At 38.5% G+C, this 15,669-nt stretch overlaps 1 protein-coding gene across 1 annotated transcript; it reads left to right on the top strand.

Annotated features, from left to right (window-relative positions):
• Positions 1–1,153: 1,153 nt before the first annotated feature.
• CKAP2 (cytoskeleton associated protein 2) lies at positions 1,154–14,670 on the top strand. Its single transcript, XM_087918177.1, has 8 exons — positions 1,154–1,256; positions 1,755–1,801; positions 2,559–3,319; positions 4,125–4,338; positions 5,315–5,482; positions 6,048–6,117; positions 11,061–11,385; positions 13,801–14,670. The coding sequence occupies exons 2-8, from the start codon at positions 1,799–1,801 to the stop codon at positions 14,057–14,059; spliced, it is 1,800 nt and encodes a 599-aa protein (XP_087774303.1). The 5' UTR covers positions 1,154–1,256; positions 1,755–1,798; the 3' UTR covers positions 14,060–14,670.
• Positions 14,671–15,669: the final 999 nt, after the last annotated feature.

Below are 15,669 nucleotides of genomic sequence, written 5' to 3'. Positions count from 1 at the left end.
TAGGCGTCATTTAACAGAACAGAATAACAGAGTCGGAAGGGACCTTGGAGGTCTTCTAGTCCAGCCCTCTGCTCTGACAGGGAACCCTGCACCATTTCAGACAAATAGTTGTCCAATCTCTTCTCAAAAGCCTCCAGTGTTGGAGCATTCACAAGTTCTGGAGGCAATTCGTTCCACGGATTAATTGTTCTGACTCTCAGGAAATGTCTCCTTAGTGCTCGGTTGCTTCTCTCCTTGATTAGTTTCCATCCATTCCTTCCAGCCCTTAGGTGCTTTGGAGAATAGCTCGATTTCCCTTTTTTAAGCACTGCGCCACCCATTGCTCACCCGCCAGACATTCCCTTCAGACTTGTTCTGTGATAATTCTTAGACTGTGTTTTTTCTCTGTATAATATATATGGGTATATGCATGATTGTATTATTATATTTATTTATGTAGTGTATATTGGTGGTGGTGACCTTTTGTGAGCTGTATGCAATGAAATTTCATTTTAATGTATGCCGATTAGTGTACATTCAAAGTGACAAAAGTTATTCTAAAGACTTCTTGTTAGTGGTAGGCAGGCAGACCGGCTTTCTAACTGTAAACGGGGAAATTATTATCCCGTTCCAGAAGAGTTTTTCTAAAATATCTCGAGAATATTTTCCTCTATTCCCACCTGCCCAGTGGAGAGTTACTTTTGAACACAATAAGCATGTTTAAAAGTAAAACCCATGAAGTTTTAATGGGATTGTAAATCTGCACGTATAAAGGAAGCAGTTCCTTCCAAGCTGGTGGAACAATATTTTTTCCCCAAGTTTTTCTCCCAAAATGAAAAGACGAAAAATGAACTGCATAAAGTTCTGCTACAGCAGGCATTCGTTCCCCCCCAAAAGGAATTCACAAATTACAGAACAAAAAAAAAGAGAAACGTAGGACCCAGGATATAGGCAGACGCAAAACTTTATATGCAAAAAAGAGCCAATCTGGACGGTTAGCCCTGAGGGAGGGGGGGGGCGGGAACGGTAACAGGCGGCATGCATCTTTCAAAAGAACCACACAGGCTGCTGAGCCCTGGACAGAAAGAGTCAGCCGAGTAACATTTTGTTGCTTCCTGATTGGCTAATTTCAAGCTCCCGGCTGCACTAATCGGCAGGGCTGTGTCGCTCACGTGACCTCCAGGCGCGAGATTAAATTCAAACGGCCGTGTAGGAGGAGATCGGGGAGTCGGTTGCATCGCTTCTGTGGGAGAATCTTTTCCTTGCAAGGCAAGCGGGTGGGTAAGCGCCGTGAGGTGTATGTGTGGGGGGGCGGCGGATGGGGTACCGATGTTAAAAAAACAAACAGCGAAAACAAATTTAATTTGGACTTCGTGGAAGGACAAGTTTTCCACTTTGTTGGGTGGGTTCTAATTGAACAAATGAAGCCGAAAAAGGGGGCTCTTGCTTTGGGGAAGCGGGGGTGGGGAACAGTGGTTGGGGACTTGGTAGGTTATGATTTAAGTCTTCTGAAGACAAGCAACAGTTTTCTGGCTGCCGTAATGCCTGAAGTCAGATGGCTTCCCTCCTGTGACTTGTTTTTATTCAAGTATAAAACAGCTTGTGACCTCTGGTGGTGCAACTTGAATGGGTTTGTCTGGTTGAGCCGTTTCTTGCACATTCTGCAATCTTTTCAGAAGAAGCCCAGAAAACAATACGTATAGAATTGCTATGTTTAAAACACTTTTTTTATTGGGTAAATGAGGCTTTATATTAAAAGGTTTTTTTCTTTTTAGGAAATCAAGGAAAGTTGGAAAACTGAATTCTGTCAACAAAAAAAATGGTAAGTCATAAAAGATTATCATTGGTATCTTAGACTGGAGCTGAAGATAGATTTATATTACAATTAAGAGATGGGACATGGGAATTTCTGTCTTTAAAAAAAACTGCTATACCGTAATATATATGAAATATAAGGAAGGATTTTGTGGTACTGTATAAGGCAGGCAGGGTTTCTTGTACATTAAAGTTTTTTAAATTGTTGGAAGTTAAAACCTACCCGTCTCCTAGGAAAATGAAATACTTTAGGATATATTTTTAAAAGGCAGAATATTTGAAGTTGCAATGGCATTGAAAAAAGGGACATGACCGTTTTTCACAGTTTACAACCATTGCAGTGTTCTGGGGTTATGTGATCACTTTTGCAACCTTCTGATAAGCAAAATCAATGGGGAAACCAGATTCATTTAGTAACTGTTATTAACTTAACAACTGCAGTGATTCACTTGAACAATTATGGCAAAAAAAGGTTGTAAAATGGGACAAAACTCACTTAAATGTTTCACTTAACATAAATTTTGGGCCAATTGTGATCATAAGCCAAGGACTACGTGTAAAGATAAGTTTAAAAAATGTGAAATTACTATTTTGACTGGCTTTTCCAATGTCCCGATGTTATAGCTTTTTAGTATGTTATAACTGATGAAAAGTGAAAATTACAAGATGTATCAAGATGCTATGTGGCTCACACCACTCTAATTTTAAAGAGTATTTTAGAACAAAATATTCATGTTAGTTAATGCTATGTTAATTTTTTTCAGGAAGACAAAGAAAATGCCACTGTATCTACGGGTATATGGAACGAAGGAGACAGTATACTTGAAAGCACTTTTGTTTCCCCTAAAAACTTGAATACCCATGTACTAAAACAAATTAAGACGGATACAAATTGTAATTCTCCAAACAATACAACAGTAGCAGATCCTGAATCTGCAGCAGTAAAATCCAAGGTTATGTCATTTACTCAGACCTTTCTACAGAAAGCAAACGTAAAGAAACAAATAAAAGCAGAAGTCTCCAATTCTGTTCCATGCATTTCAGATAAACGTATACTTGGCTCATATCGTGGAAAAATAGTTTCTTCTAAGGTAAACTCCTTCAGAAAAGTTCCAGCAAATGAGCCTAGCAATTCTCTGCCTAAATCAAGAGTAAAACCAGCCACAACTAATAATGCAAGTATAAAGGATGCTAAAGTCACTGGCAACACCGGTGCTCCTAAAGTCCTAAATTCCAAGTCCAGTACTGTGAGAGTTTCTGTTTATCATCCCAAAACTATTTTGAATCATGAGAAACTATCTATTAGTGGTGGCACAGAGAATACTGAGGCAGCCCAAAAGAACTCTTCCAGCAATCGGAAATCACTATTAAAGACTGTTCCAGTCAATGCTAATTATTCTGTCCCAAGGATAAACAAACTTGCTTCATCTAAAACTGTAAGTGGAAGCCTAAAAGTGCCACTTTCTGAAAGTCATGCTACTTCAAAATCAATTAAAAAAGCTCCGACATCTGTAGATGTGAGAAGGTAAGGTAAATGCCTGCATTTTTGTATCAAAATGTATTGAGGCAATACAACATCAAAAAAGAGATGGAATGTTTCAGACTATGCTTGCTAGATTTTGTGGAATAAATCTCATTTAGCTGGGTTTGATCAACATGGTACACCAAAATCCAGCAAATTGCAGATTGTACAAAAGAAAATAAACTCTTGCAGCCCCACCATCACGTCCATATTTATGACTGGGATGTTTTATTCATTTTGTCTTAAATTAGCCTTGAATAGTCAACAGTTTAAAGCAATTGCACATACTGAATTTGGGGGCTTGAAAACAGGATGCTTTCACAACTTAATACAGAAGATAAATGTTTAATTGTGTGCTCCCCCACCCAATGTGATAAATCATTTCTTTTGCTTTAGATAATTATGATCAAACAATTATACATGCAAAATATACATGCATTTAGGCTTACAGGCTTCTATGCTTTCACTGGAAGTTTTGTTTTGTTTTGGTAGGCCATTGGATCTCAACTGTAATTACCAATTGAACACAATGGCACAAAAATACGGGCAGCTCTGGCTGTTTCAGCTTAGTTCTCTCTTTGCCTTATTTTTCTAGCAATCATGACTTGCAATTGCAATTTTGAATATTAACTGCTTAACAGTTGATTTTTATCTCTTGTAATGTAAATGTTTTTTTGAGATAGATATGAAGAGCTGTGAATTGACAGACCTCATATCACTGAGGCTAGATAACTGGGTAGCTGTTCTATTTCTAGCTAAAAAACAAGATGAAGTACTGTACTAATCAACTTAAATGTTTATATTTTAGACTTCAGCTAGCTGAATGGCAGGCTTCAAAGGGGATAAAGAAGGTACATAACAATGTACCTGTAAATAGTCAGCCTAAAAAAGCAACATGTCAGCAAACTATTGAAGAGCCAGCTGAATCCTTTTGGGCTACTATTGTTGAAGAAGATGAACAAGGACTGCTTAGTGATAAGGTCAACAAGACACTTGCAGAATGTGTGGATCTCATTGAAAAGGTACAATGTTTAAATTAAACCACAATAATGCTGAATTAATTTTTATAACATTCTTGTACTTTATTAAGTTCTATAAATTCTGAAGGTACAAAGCATACTGGATTTTCAAGGCAACTGGTCTTATAATGAATCAATGTGAAGAGAGTTGGTAGGCTACATCATGACAACATATGTCATTTTATATTGTAACTAGAACACGGATGTCAAACTCGTGTCATCATGGTGGCATCACATGATGTATCTGGACTTTTTCCCCCTTCATTAAACCGGATGTGGCCAGCGCGTGATACATCCAGCCCACCAGCAGGGAGTTTGACACCCCTGAACTAGAACAATCTGATCTGCCCTGAATGGGGGAAAAAGACTGAACTGTAGAACACAGATATGTTTATTACTACAATAGAGAAGATTCTTTGAAGTTTTGTGTTAAATAAAAGGCTAGTCATTCTTCTCTGGATAATGAAAATATAAAGTAATTCACAGAAGTTTATGCATTATAGGTAGTCTTTGGCTTAAAACCACAATTGGGACTGGCATTTTGTAATGTATGGTGGTGCATTTGTAAATTGAGTTATGTAACCAGAGCCAATTTTAAAATAATTTTTGTAGCAGTCATACGAACCACACAGTTAAATGAATCACTTGATCATTAAGTGAATCTGGCTTTCTCAATAGACTGTCAGAGGCAGGCTGGGAAAGTAACAAATTGGGATCGTATGACCACAAGACACTGCAAACAAATGCATGCCTGTTACTAAGCACCTGAATTGCTATCACATGAGTGAAGATGATGAGATGTCGTAACTTGGAGAACAGATCATCAGTCACTTTTTTCAAACCAGTTGTATCTTTGGATTATTAATTGAACAGTTGTAAGTCAACTGCAGTCTGTGCTTATGCAACATATTAACATTTCTGTAGAAGTCATGTAGTTTATAGACATTTGGTACATTTTTTCTTTGCTATTTCTCTTCAGGGTTTCGTAGGTGAAAAAGTACATTCCATTTTGGAAAACCTGATAGTGAATGTACCAGAAGCAAAAAAGTTTGCTAAGTATTGGGTGTGCCAGATGCGTCTTGAGCAGTTTCGCTCCACAGAAAAAGTAATAACTATTTATGAAAATGCAATTCTTGCAGGAGCGCAGGTAAACACCCTTAAATGTGTTTTACTAAATTTAATTGTTTTCAGTTACTTTGCATAGATTTGTATATATTTAAAAACTTTCTCATATTTTAACTCTTTAGTTAAAACAGTTTTTAAAGTTACAGTTTTTAAAAAGTTAAAAGCATTCCACCATTTATTTAAAGAAATCAGGTTGGCATAGTCCTATTTTGTTATAACAATCTTATGTGGGAGTGAGTGGTCTAAGATTACACTAAGCATATTTTACGTGGCCTAGTGTCACCTTCTGCGTGGTGGGTTGCCATATACATTTGATTAATAAAATAAATATCTGAGGAAATTTGAACCTGGATCTCCACTTTTATTTGAATAGTGATCTTTTATAACATTGTACGTAATTACAAGTGGCCTGAGGACCTTAGGTGATAAAGAGAAATCATGTATCTGTGTGGGATAAGGGTTTATTGGGTTTTGTATTTAGGGTCTTACTTTTGTAAGCCATCTGTAGTCACAGTGAGCTGGGAAGACATATAAATTTTCTAAAATAATTGGCTAAGCTAACTGGATATTAATGATTGTTTTTTCAGCCTAAGGATGAGTTACGTCATACATTTGCAGATGTTATAAAGGCTAGACAAGATCTACCAAAAACTGATGGTAAGATTTAACATTATCGGGTTAGTTTCCGCAGATTTTCAATTTTGCCCTTCTGAACCTGATCCTGTATGATGCATTTTACTTGTTATAAGCAGCATTGTTAACTTTTATTTGCCTCCATTTTAGTACCTTTTGAATTTCTTTTTTTAAAATAAATTTTATTGATGTTACAATTAAACCAACAAAACACATACATAAATGAAAGAGAGAAAAAGAAGAAAGGAAGAAGAAAATAGAAAGAAAAAAATAGAAAACTATTAAAAGAATTCTCATCTTCAACAGTTTGTAAGACCTCTCTTTTATCCTTATTTTATGCCATATACACACACCTAATCCTTACATATATCTGTGTATCACTACTATGGATCTATCCTATCCTCTTTTGCCTTTTAGCGTGAAGTCTATCTTTGGTCTATCCATTTGTACCAGCAGTTCCAGCTGTTGTAGTATATTGAAGTGTTATGTCCCACCTTCAAAAATAAACAGATAAGGCTGAAAGCAGCAGTCCTCGCAAATAAAAGCAGCAACCAGGAATCTTTACTGATTACAGCTGTGGTTAGCCTTCACAAAATAATCCAAAATAATAGTTCCAATAAATCCAAATCCCAACAAGATATTTCAGATTTAAATCCTCCAAACCAAAGTCTTCAGTTCTCTTTGCAAACAATTTGTTCCCGACAGCGTGCAGAGTCATCCCTCTTCCTTTTATAGAGCAGCAGCTAATTAGTCTAATTACTGATCTGCCCTCCTCCTGTGCTCCCGCTGGTTTCTTCTCGTCAGGAGACGCCTGCTTCTGACATCCACCCAGCGATTATCTAAATTATTACTTTCACCTGAAGACTCCATAAGTTCCTCATTATCAGCCGTTCCCGGCTGATAACCCGATTAAGAAGCCGAGAAGGTTGAAGGTTCAGGCCGGTCCTGCAAATCAAATGTCCTCCCTTGTAACATTCTCATTCAAAACTGCAAGCAAAACTGTTAGGACTCCCTTTTGAAATTCAAACAGTCATTTCACGATCAAATCAAACTAAAGGGAGTAAGTTCTCATTCAAAACTGCAAGCAAAACTGTTAGGACTCCCTTTTGAAATTCAACAGTCATTTCACAATCAAATCAAACTAAAGGGAGTAACGTTCCCTGGTTCTGACGTCAATCCACGATCTAACAGTCATCAGATTCAAAGTTCCTAATAGGATTGGACCTTCCAATCACAACATTGAAGTGTCTTTATTTTTTAATGCCAAAGTTAATTTGTCCATTTCTGCAAAACTTGAAATTTTTTGAATAATCATCTCCTCTGATGGAACATGAGGCTGCTTCCAACATTGTGAAAAAACCAATTTGGCCGCTGTCAAAATGTGTATTATTATATATTTCACTTTTTTTGATATTTGTTTACCAAAGATCCCTAACAGAAAGGACTCTGGTTTGAATTCGATCTGTTCTCTTGTCATTTCCTCCAGCCAATTTTTAATTTTCTGCCAATATTTTTGAGCTTCTGTACAGGACCACCACATATGGAAAAAAAGTTCCCACTTTTTTTTTTTTTTGCATTTCCAGCAATTCGGATTCATATTGGGGTGCATTTTCGCTAATCTCGAAGGAAGAAGGTGCCATCTATAAAACATAGGCATTTTCTTTGTATGCTACCGATTTTGTAATTTTATTATTTCTACCCCAGACCTTTTCCCATTCTGTTATGGTGATGCTACGTCCTATAGTCCTACTCCAGGCTATCATGTTCCCTTTTACAACTTCTTCTAACTCTACTTCTAATAAATAATTATAAAATTTTGTTGTTTTTTTTTGCCTGATGCTAATAAAATTTTATCTAATTGCTGGAGTTTATTGTTAATTCCAAATTCTTTCTTGTCCTGTTTATATCTACTTTGAATTTGAAGATATGCCCACTGATCAATTTTTAGTCCCCGCTCTTGAAGTTCTTGCCGCGATTTCAAATTTCCTTGTGTATCCAATAGGTCCTTATATTTAATCATTTTAGTGGTATCCAGATTATTTGGGTGAATCATCGCCTCCATTGTTGAAATCCAAATTGGTATTTTTAAATAGTGTTTTTTCATATTTTCTTCCAATTAGTTAATAATGAGTCTCTGATTAGGTGTCTGTGAAAATATTTCTGGCTAGTTTTCCCTACATCCCATAAAAAAGCATGCCACCCCCTCTGCAAGTCATGGCCTTCTAAGAATAATATTCTCTTATTGGTTAAATTCACCCATTCCTTCAACCATACTAAAGAGGCTGCACTATAATACAACTCCCAATTTGGAAGTGCCAGCCCTCCCCTGCTCTTCATATCCTGCATTGCCTTTAAATTTATTCTAGGTTTTTTCCCTTGCCAGATAAATTTTACAGTTATTTTATTAAGTTCTTCAAAAAAAAAATTGTGTACTTTGATTGGGATCGTCTGAAATATATATAGGGATTTTGGAAGAATATTCATTTTAATAGCAGCAATCCTGCCTAAATCCTTCTTTACCTGTTGCATCAATTTATCATAATTATTTTCCTTAAGTGTCTTACAATGTGCTGTCAACCATATTCCTAAGTATTTAATTTTCTTTATCACTTGTATTCCCATAACTTCTAGTTCTGTTTTCTGTTTTTCTGTTAAATTTTTAGTCATTAATTTTGTTTTCTTCCTATTAATTTTAAGTCCTGCTACTGCTCCAAATTGTTCTAATTCATTCATCAATTTTTGTCCTCTTTCTATTGGTTCCTCAATGAAAAAAAATCATATCATCCGCAAACACTTGCAACTTATATTCTTCTTTCTTAACCTTTAATCCTTTTATGTCTGGGTTCTGTCTAATTCGCATTAGTAATGCTTCTAATGATAATATGAAGAGCAGGGGTGAGAGTGGGCAGCCCTGTCTGACTCCTTTTTCTATTTTTATTGGGCGGGTGTATTTCCCGTTTATTATAATATTAGCCTGTTGTGTACCATAAATGGTTATTATAATATTTTCAAATTTGGTGCCTAAATTCATATTATAATTTTTTTGGATTAAAAATTGCCAATTTAAATTATCGAAGGCCTTCTCTGCATCTAAAAACATAAGTGCAATTTGTTTTTCGGGGTGGGCTTCGTAAAATTCTAAGACATCTAGTACTATTTTTAAGTTGTTCCTGATTTGTCTGGTCAGGAGAAATCCATTTTGATCTTCATATATATGCTCATTTAACATTCTTTTTAGTCTACTTGCTATAATAGAAGTGAATATTTTGTAATCAGTATTTAACAGTGAAATCGGCCTATAATTTTGTATATATCGGGGATCCGAATCCTCCTTCGGGATCAGCAAAATCAATGCCCCCCTCCATGAGTCCGGCATCCTGGCTGCCAATAAGATATCATTAAAAACTTCTACCATAAGAGATCCTGTTTGTTCTGCTATTGCCTTGTACGGCTCCCCTGGAATCCCATCTGGTCCTGGGGATTAACTGTTTTTCTGGTTCTCTTGCTGATTTCGATTCAAACCAAGTAATGTCTTTGTTTAATAATTCTTCCATTTCTTCCCCAATTGTTTTATCCTTCACTTCATCTAAATAGTTTCTTATTCTATCTTTGTTAACTTCTTCCTTTTTATATAACTCTTCAAAATACTTATGGGCAATTTCTTTTTTCTGTTCTATCTCCTGATATATATACCCCTTTCCATCTATTAGCTGGTATATCAATCTCTTTTCTTTCCTTTTTTTAAATCTATATGATAGCCATCTCCTGCTCAGCTCCTGCACCTACCCAGAAGAGCAGACACAGGGGTAAGGGCAGGACTGGCCAGCCGCTCCCATGCCAGCAAGAAAGGCCCTCGGTGTTTCCAGACAGGTAGTTCACCTCCCCGCTGGCAGCTCCACCACCAGCAGCCCACCTGGAAGTGGCAGCGCAACAGCCGCTGCCTCCACTGGGGGCGAGGACAGGAGGGCCGGGGCTTCCCTCCCTTTTGTACGGCCCCAACTGTCCTGACCGGCAGTGGCAGGCACAGGGCGAGAGACAGGAGAACAACCACTGCTGGAGCTGAGGGGATGGCGATGGTGCACACATGCAGCCCCGCCTCCCCAGAAGAGCAGCAGCGACAAACACAGGATGAGAGACAGGAGCGAGAATCGCTGCCACCCTTTCGCCCCCAGCGGCGGCAGGAGTAGCAGGCAGGGCAGCATTTGCTGGCTGGGTGGTCAACTGCCCTGCCCACTGCTCCTGCTGCTGCCAGGGTTGAAAAAACAGCAGCAGTTGTCGTTCCTGTCTCTCACCCTGTGCCTGCTCTTTGGGGGAGGTGGGGCTACCTGTGTGCACCACTGTCTGCTCCAGCAGCGGTGGTTCTGCTGTCTCATCCTGTTGTGTCTCTTCTGGGGAGGCGAGGCTGCGCAGGAGCTGACTCCACGCGGCAGGAACGTCTGTCCGTGTGGCGCTGGGGTAACAGGCACACTAGCCGGGAAGCAGTCACACTTCCTTGGCAGAAGTGGGGGTGGGGATTTACACTGGCTTGTTCTCAGTGGTGGGCTGGAGAGGGGTGCTTCATCCCGGCCAGAGTTGGGGTGAAGCTCTCCACCTGCTGGCTCTCCAGCCCAAGCCCCAGGAATACTGACGCCCCTTCCCTTTGAGGCCAGAAAGGGGCTCCAGCTTTCCAGCGGAGGGAGGAAGCATTCCTCACCCAACTTTCTCTCCCTGTCCGGGGCTGTGGAACCGGGTCATTGGTGGGTGGGCAGGGAGGCACGAGGACTCCCAAAAGACCAGCGCATTCTCACCGGTCAGCTGGTCTTCACATGTGCATGCGCACCAGAAACCAGAAGATCATCTGTTCTTTCGGTTTCCAGCACGCGGGTGCCCACGCGCTCACTGCACGCTCCTGTATTGGCACTCGGTGCCAAAAAAAGTTAGCCATCACTGCCTTATACCATGACAGAATATATTTATATTTTTTTCAGAATGCGCGAAGGAAGAAAACTCTGTAAATCCTGAGGGACCAGCTGAAGCGGAGATAAAAGAGGCTTTCAAGGAAGTCAGTTCGAATAACGAAGTGGAGCATAGTAATGAAGCTTTTCTAGAATCAACAGAAATTTGCTCAAAAATCAAAGAAGAGTTTCCTAAGGAAAAAAACAAAAGTAAAGAACAGATGCAGAAAGACTTAAAAAATGAAGAAACTGCTACCAATGCAGAGAAAGATAGAATCCTAGAGATTCAAACTCCTGAAAATGAAAAATGCTCATATTTAATAAAATATAATTTGTCAACGACTTCCCATTTGGAAAGGTGAGTCTTAATATGATCTTTTCTATGTAGGGTCTGAGGATGTGGAGTTGCTGTCCTTAATTTGAAAAGGATGGTATCATGCTGAATTTGTTGTAGTAATATCCAAGTATTTGGGAAAAGTGAACCTGAATTTGAGTTGAGTGAGTTTGAAAAACAAAACAAAAAACAATTTCAAGGTTATGACTGAGAAGAAAATTAATAGCTAAAAACCATTGTAGAGGTAGCCCTGAATCTTCTTTTTACCAGGGATCAATTTCAGGGAAAACAGTTTTTCCACGGACTGGCGGGGCTAGGATGGTTTTGTGCACTTCCTTGATCTTGCTTATGCGTAGATGAAGCTTTGCTCGCTTGTGCAGCCCGATTCCTAATAGGCTATATATCAGTATCCTAAGGGTTGAGGACCCCTGCATTATAGGACTCAAAAACTGATTAGTGAAAATTGGCAGGTAAAATCCCTTGTTGAGATTTATCTATTGGAACCAAGCTCTCAGTCATAGCTTCTCTTCAAAAGAAGCATTTTGTTTTAAACTAAAGTTCCACTGTAAGTAGTCCTTTAGTTACAAGTTTTTGTTCAACTGTTTCACATTTCAAGCACAAATTCAACAAATTTCAAGCACATGGCGACCAGTTCACTTATGAGTAGTTTCATGTTCCAGAATCACATGATCACTATTTGTAACTCTCCCAATTGACTTTCCAAAAGCAAAGCCAATGGGAAAACCAGCAGGGAAGGTTGCAAGTCACTCAGGCAAATCTCCTAAATCTCAAGTTATATTTTTGCTCTTGGCACCATACCTTCCTCCTCCCCTTGGCTGCACGCCCTCTTTCTCTGGCTGAGTTTGAGTTTGCATTACACTGCAGCAATCCCTTACCTCAACTTGTGCATGGCTCTGCCCAACCCCATGGCATCCTAAACTACCTGGGACTTATTAAATTCCTTAAGACCAATAGGATAACAATTTTTAGTCAGGATAACCGTTGGTTCTCATTCACCTGGAGAGCTTGGAAAAAAGATAATTGTACATATTTGATTTTAACATGATATACTTTGTAAGATTTCCACCAATCTTAATTATATTGACCATATCTGTCTTCCCCTTAGGCTTGCTGGACAATAAGAGTACATTGTCAGGAAAAATAATCTCTTTTGCTACTAGATGTCTAGAAGCCATGTATGAATATTTTAAATACCGTGTTTCTCCTACAATATGGCCTCCAGCAATAGGAAGGCCCAGCATGATTTCTAGGCATGAAGTGAAATTAAGCCCCGCCCCCCCAAATTTAGGCCTATTTAATCCATGCATTTCCCCGCCATTTCTCACATCATTCGTTAAAACTACATGAGGTGAAGAGAAATGGGGGGGGGGGATTTGCCTTTAGGAGCACCCTGCAGGTAACCTAGGCTAGAATACCCCAATCTACTACCGATAGAGCATCGGCCAATAGAAGTTCCCTGAAGGCAGTCACCAGCCACTTCTATCGGCCAGTAGAAGTGGCCTCGGGGCGAGCACCCACGCTCACTCCCCTCACCACGAAGCCATTTCTATCGGCTGATGGAAGCTCCCCAAAGGCAGAGTCACCAGCCACTTCTATCGGACACCTTGCCCTGAAGCGGCTGGTGACTCTACCTTTAGGGAGTTTTCATCGGCCGATAGAAACAGCTTCATGGTGAGGGGAGTGCGTGTGGGTGCTCGCTGTGAGGGCGCTTCTATTGGCTGATGGATTTCCTCCCCCCCCCCACACACACACACCTAGAGCGCCCCATGCGCACTCGACTCTCCATGCCACTGCTTCTACCAGCCGATAAAAGTGGTGGGTGACTCTGCCTTTGGGGAGCTTCCATTGGCCGACTGAAGCAGCCTTGTGGAGAGGTGAGTGCGCCTGGGGCGCTCTAGGTTGGGGTGCATGTGGGGGAGGAAATTAAGTCACCCCCGAAAAGACGTCCTAGATGTTTTTTCGGGGCTCAAAAATAAGACCCGGCCTTATTTTATGAGAAACACAGTAACTGTGGTAATATTGTATTTAGTACGATATATTTAGAATTTCTTAGAAGTAATAAAACAAGCTATCTGGATCTATATCATTATAAAAGGGTATATAGCAACAGTGACTAAGACTTGCAACTTTGGCCCAAAAATCAAATTCTGAAATATTTTCTAAACCAGCTTTGTCAGTCAAAATTATCAGTCTTTTAAACTGGCATGGTTTTATGTTCCTAAAATCACAGGTGGCTGAAATATGTATATCCATTATCCGTAGAGCAGCAATGTATTTTTTTTTACAATATTCAATGCCAAATTAATAATTGTAATACTGTTATTCACTCACTAAGGCTGTTCTGTTGTCAAGCCACATTGAATTATTGCATTCTAATCCTGTAAATACCTAAATATGGTTTCTCTTTTTTATCCTAAGCACAAAGAAAAGGCTGCAGTGTGATGACTCTACAATTAAAAATCTGAAATTCCTAACACCTGTAAGACGGTCCTGCCGCATCCATGAAAAAGCGAATAAGTTACCAAGTATGCTGAAAGATCACAGTCCTTGTGTTTCTTCGCTTGAACAGCTTGGAGAATTGGGAGATGAAGGCACTGGTTTCATCTACAGACCAAACAATGCTTTGCAAACTGTCAACACTGCAACTACTAGTCAACAGGAGCAAAGCAGAGAATGAAAGCACGTGTTTTTATTTAAACCAAAATTAACTCAGTGCAGGTGTTAAATTCCTATGGTTTAACTAACTTTTAATTTAGCTTTACTGTTACTAAATAAATAAAACACATGTAATATGGAAATAATTGCTATGCTTTAACATGTAAAGGAGATACATTTATACCAATGTTACCACTGAATGAAACCATTAGAGAGCATTTCACCATTAAGAGAAACTAATTGTATAATGAGATGCATGTTGGGCACTTAAGTTAAACTTTGTGGGCAAGGAACAGAAGAACATTGTGTCTAATTTGTAGATCTGAAGATAAATCTTTCCAAATAATGGCCATTAGTCATTAACAGTTTTGATAATTTTCAATGTGTTGAATGTTAATTCACTTGTACTGATGTTGTAAACTTTTTAAATTTACCTTTTTCAAAACTTGTCTGAATTTCATATCTCTCGCTGTAGATATATATATATGTATATTATACTGTATAATATACATATATATTCTATGTACGTTTGTATATATGTATGTTTATTATATATGTTTGGGTATAGAACATGAAATAGAACATTAACAACTCTTGAGAAGTGTGGGGAAATAAAATTGCCAGTTTTATAAATGCTGTTCTGAAAGATTTGATCAGTGGTTGGAAATAGCATGCTAATAATGATTTAATATAAAAATGTGAGTGCCTATTAATAACATTAGGAGTAACAGTTTGTCAGCTGAAATCGATGTGGCAATGACAATCTTCTTTCGTACTGTTGCCCAGATACATATAGTCTGGAAGTTTGGTTCAAGAGTATTTTAACATTAACTATTTATGGCCCCAAATTGTTTATACATTGATAATTATTTGAGATTTGTCCACCAACTGAAATTGAAAGGAGTCTAGGCATTTAACAAAACATTGTCATTTAAAAATATAAGCACAATTTTTTACTCTAAATACATATATTTCAGCAAATATATATACAATATTTATAAAGGGGACATATAACTAACATACCATATTTACATTTTGTAGTCCATTTCCATTTAGTTTGATTTGCTCTTTGTTATTGAACTGAGGTATCCATGCCATATGAAAACTCAGGCCTTCAGAGGTTATATATGCAAATCAGGCTGGGAAAGGATTTAAAATATTTGCTGAACAATTGGATGTCAATTCCACTTCCTGTAAGATTTATCTGATAGAATAGAAGATGCTGACAGAATTCTCTAAAGCAAGGGGTCTCCAACCTTGGCAACTAAGCTTTGCTGGCTGAGGAACTCTCGGAGTTGAAGTCCACAAGTCTTAAAGTTGCCAAGGTGGGAGACCCCCGCTCTAAAGAACTCCAGAGTTTTATCAGGGATTCTACAAGTAGCGTTTAGCGCTATTGATGTCAAAGTGGGTGAGTAGTCCATTTGACTTCTGTATCCTCTATCTTTTGTATAGATGTCTGGTTTTTTGAAGATAGTATTAACACTGACATAATTGGATTGATAGTTTTCCTGCTTCATTTCAGTTTCCTAAAACAGATATTTTCCTCAATATTTCCAATCTTGGCATGCCAGCCTCCATTTACAAGTAGTATATTTGAACTCAATAGTAAAACTCTGCATTCCTTTCCATCAG

Source organism: Pseudonaja textilis, chromosome 1, assembly GCF_049901715.1.
Source record: "Pseudonaja textilis isolate UNSWEBS1 chromosome 1, rPseTex1.2, whole genome shotgun sequence".
NCBI classification, from domain to species: domain Eukaryota; kingdom Metazoa; phylum Chordata; class Lepidosauria; order Squamata; family Elapidae; genus Pseudonaja; species Pseudonaja textilis.
Note: the sequence above shows the minus strand (reverse complement) of the source record. Positions and strands in the feature narration are given on the sequence as shown.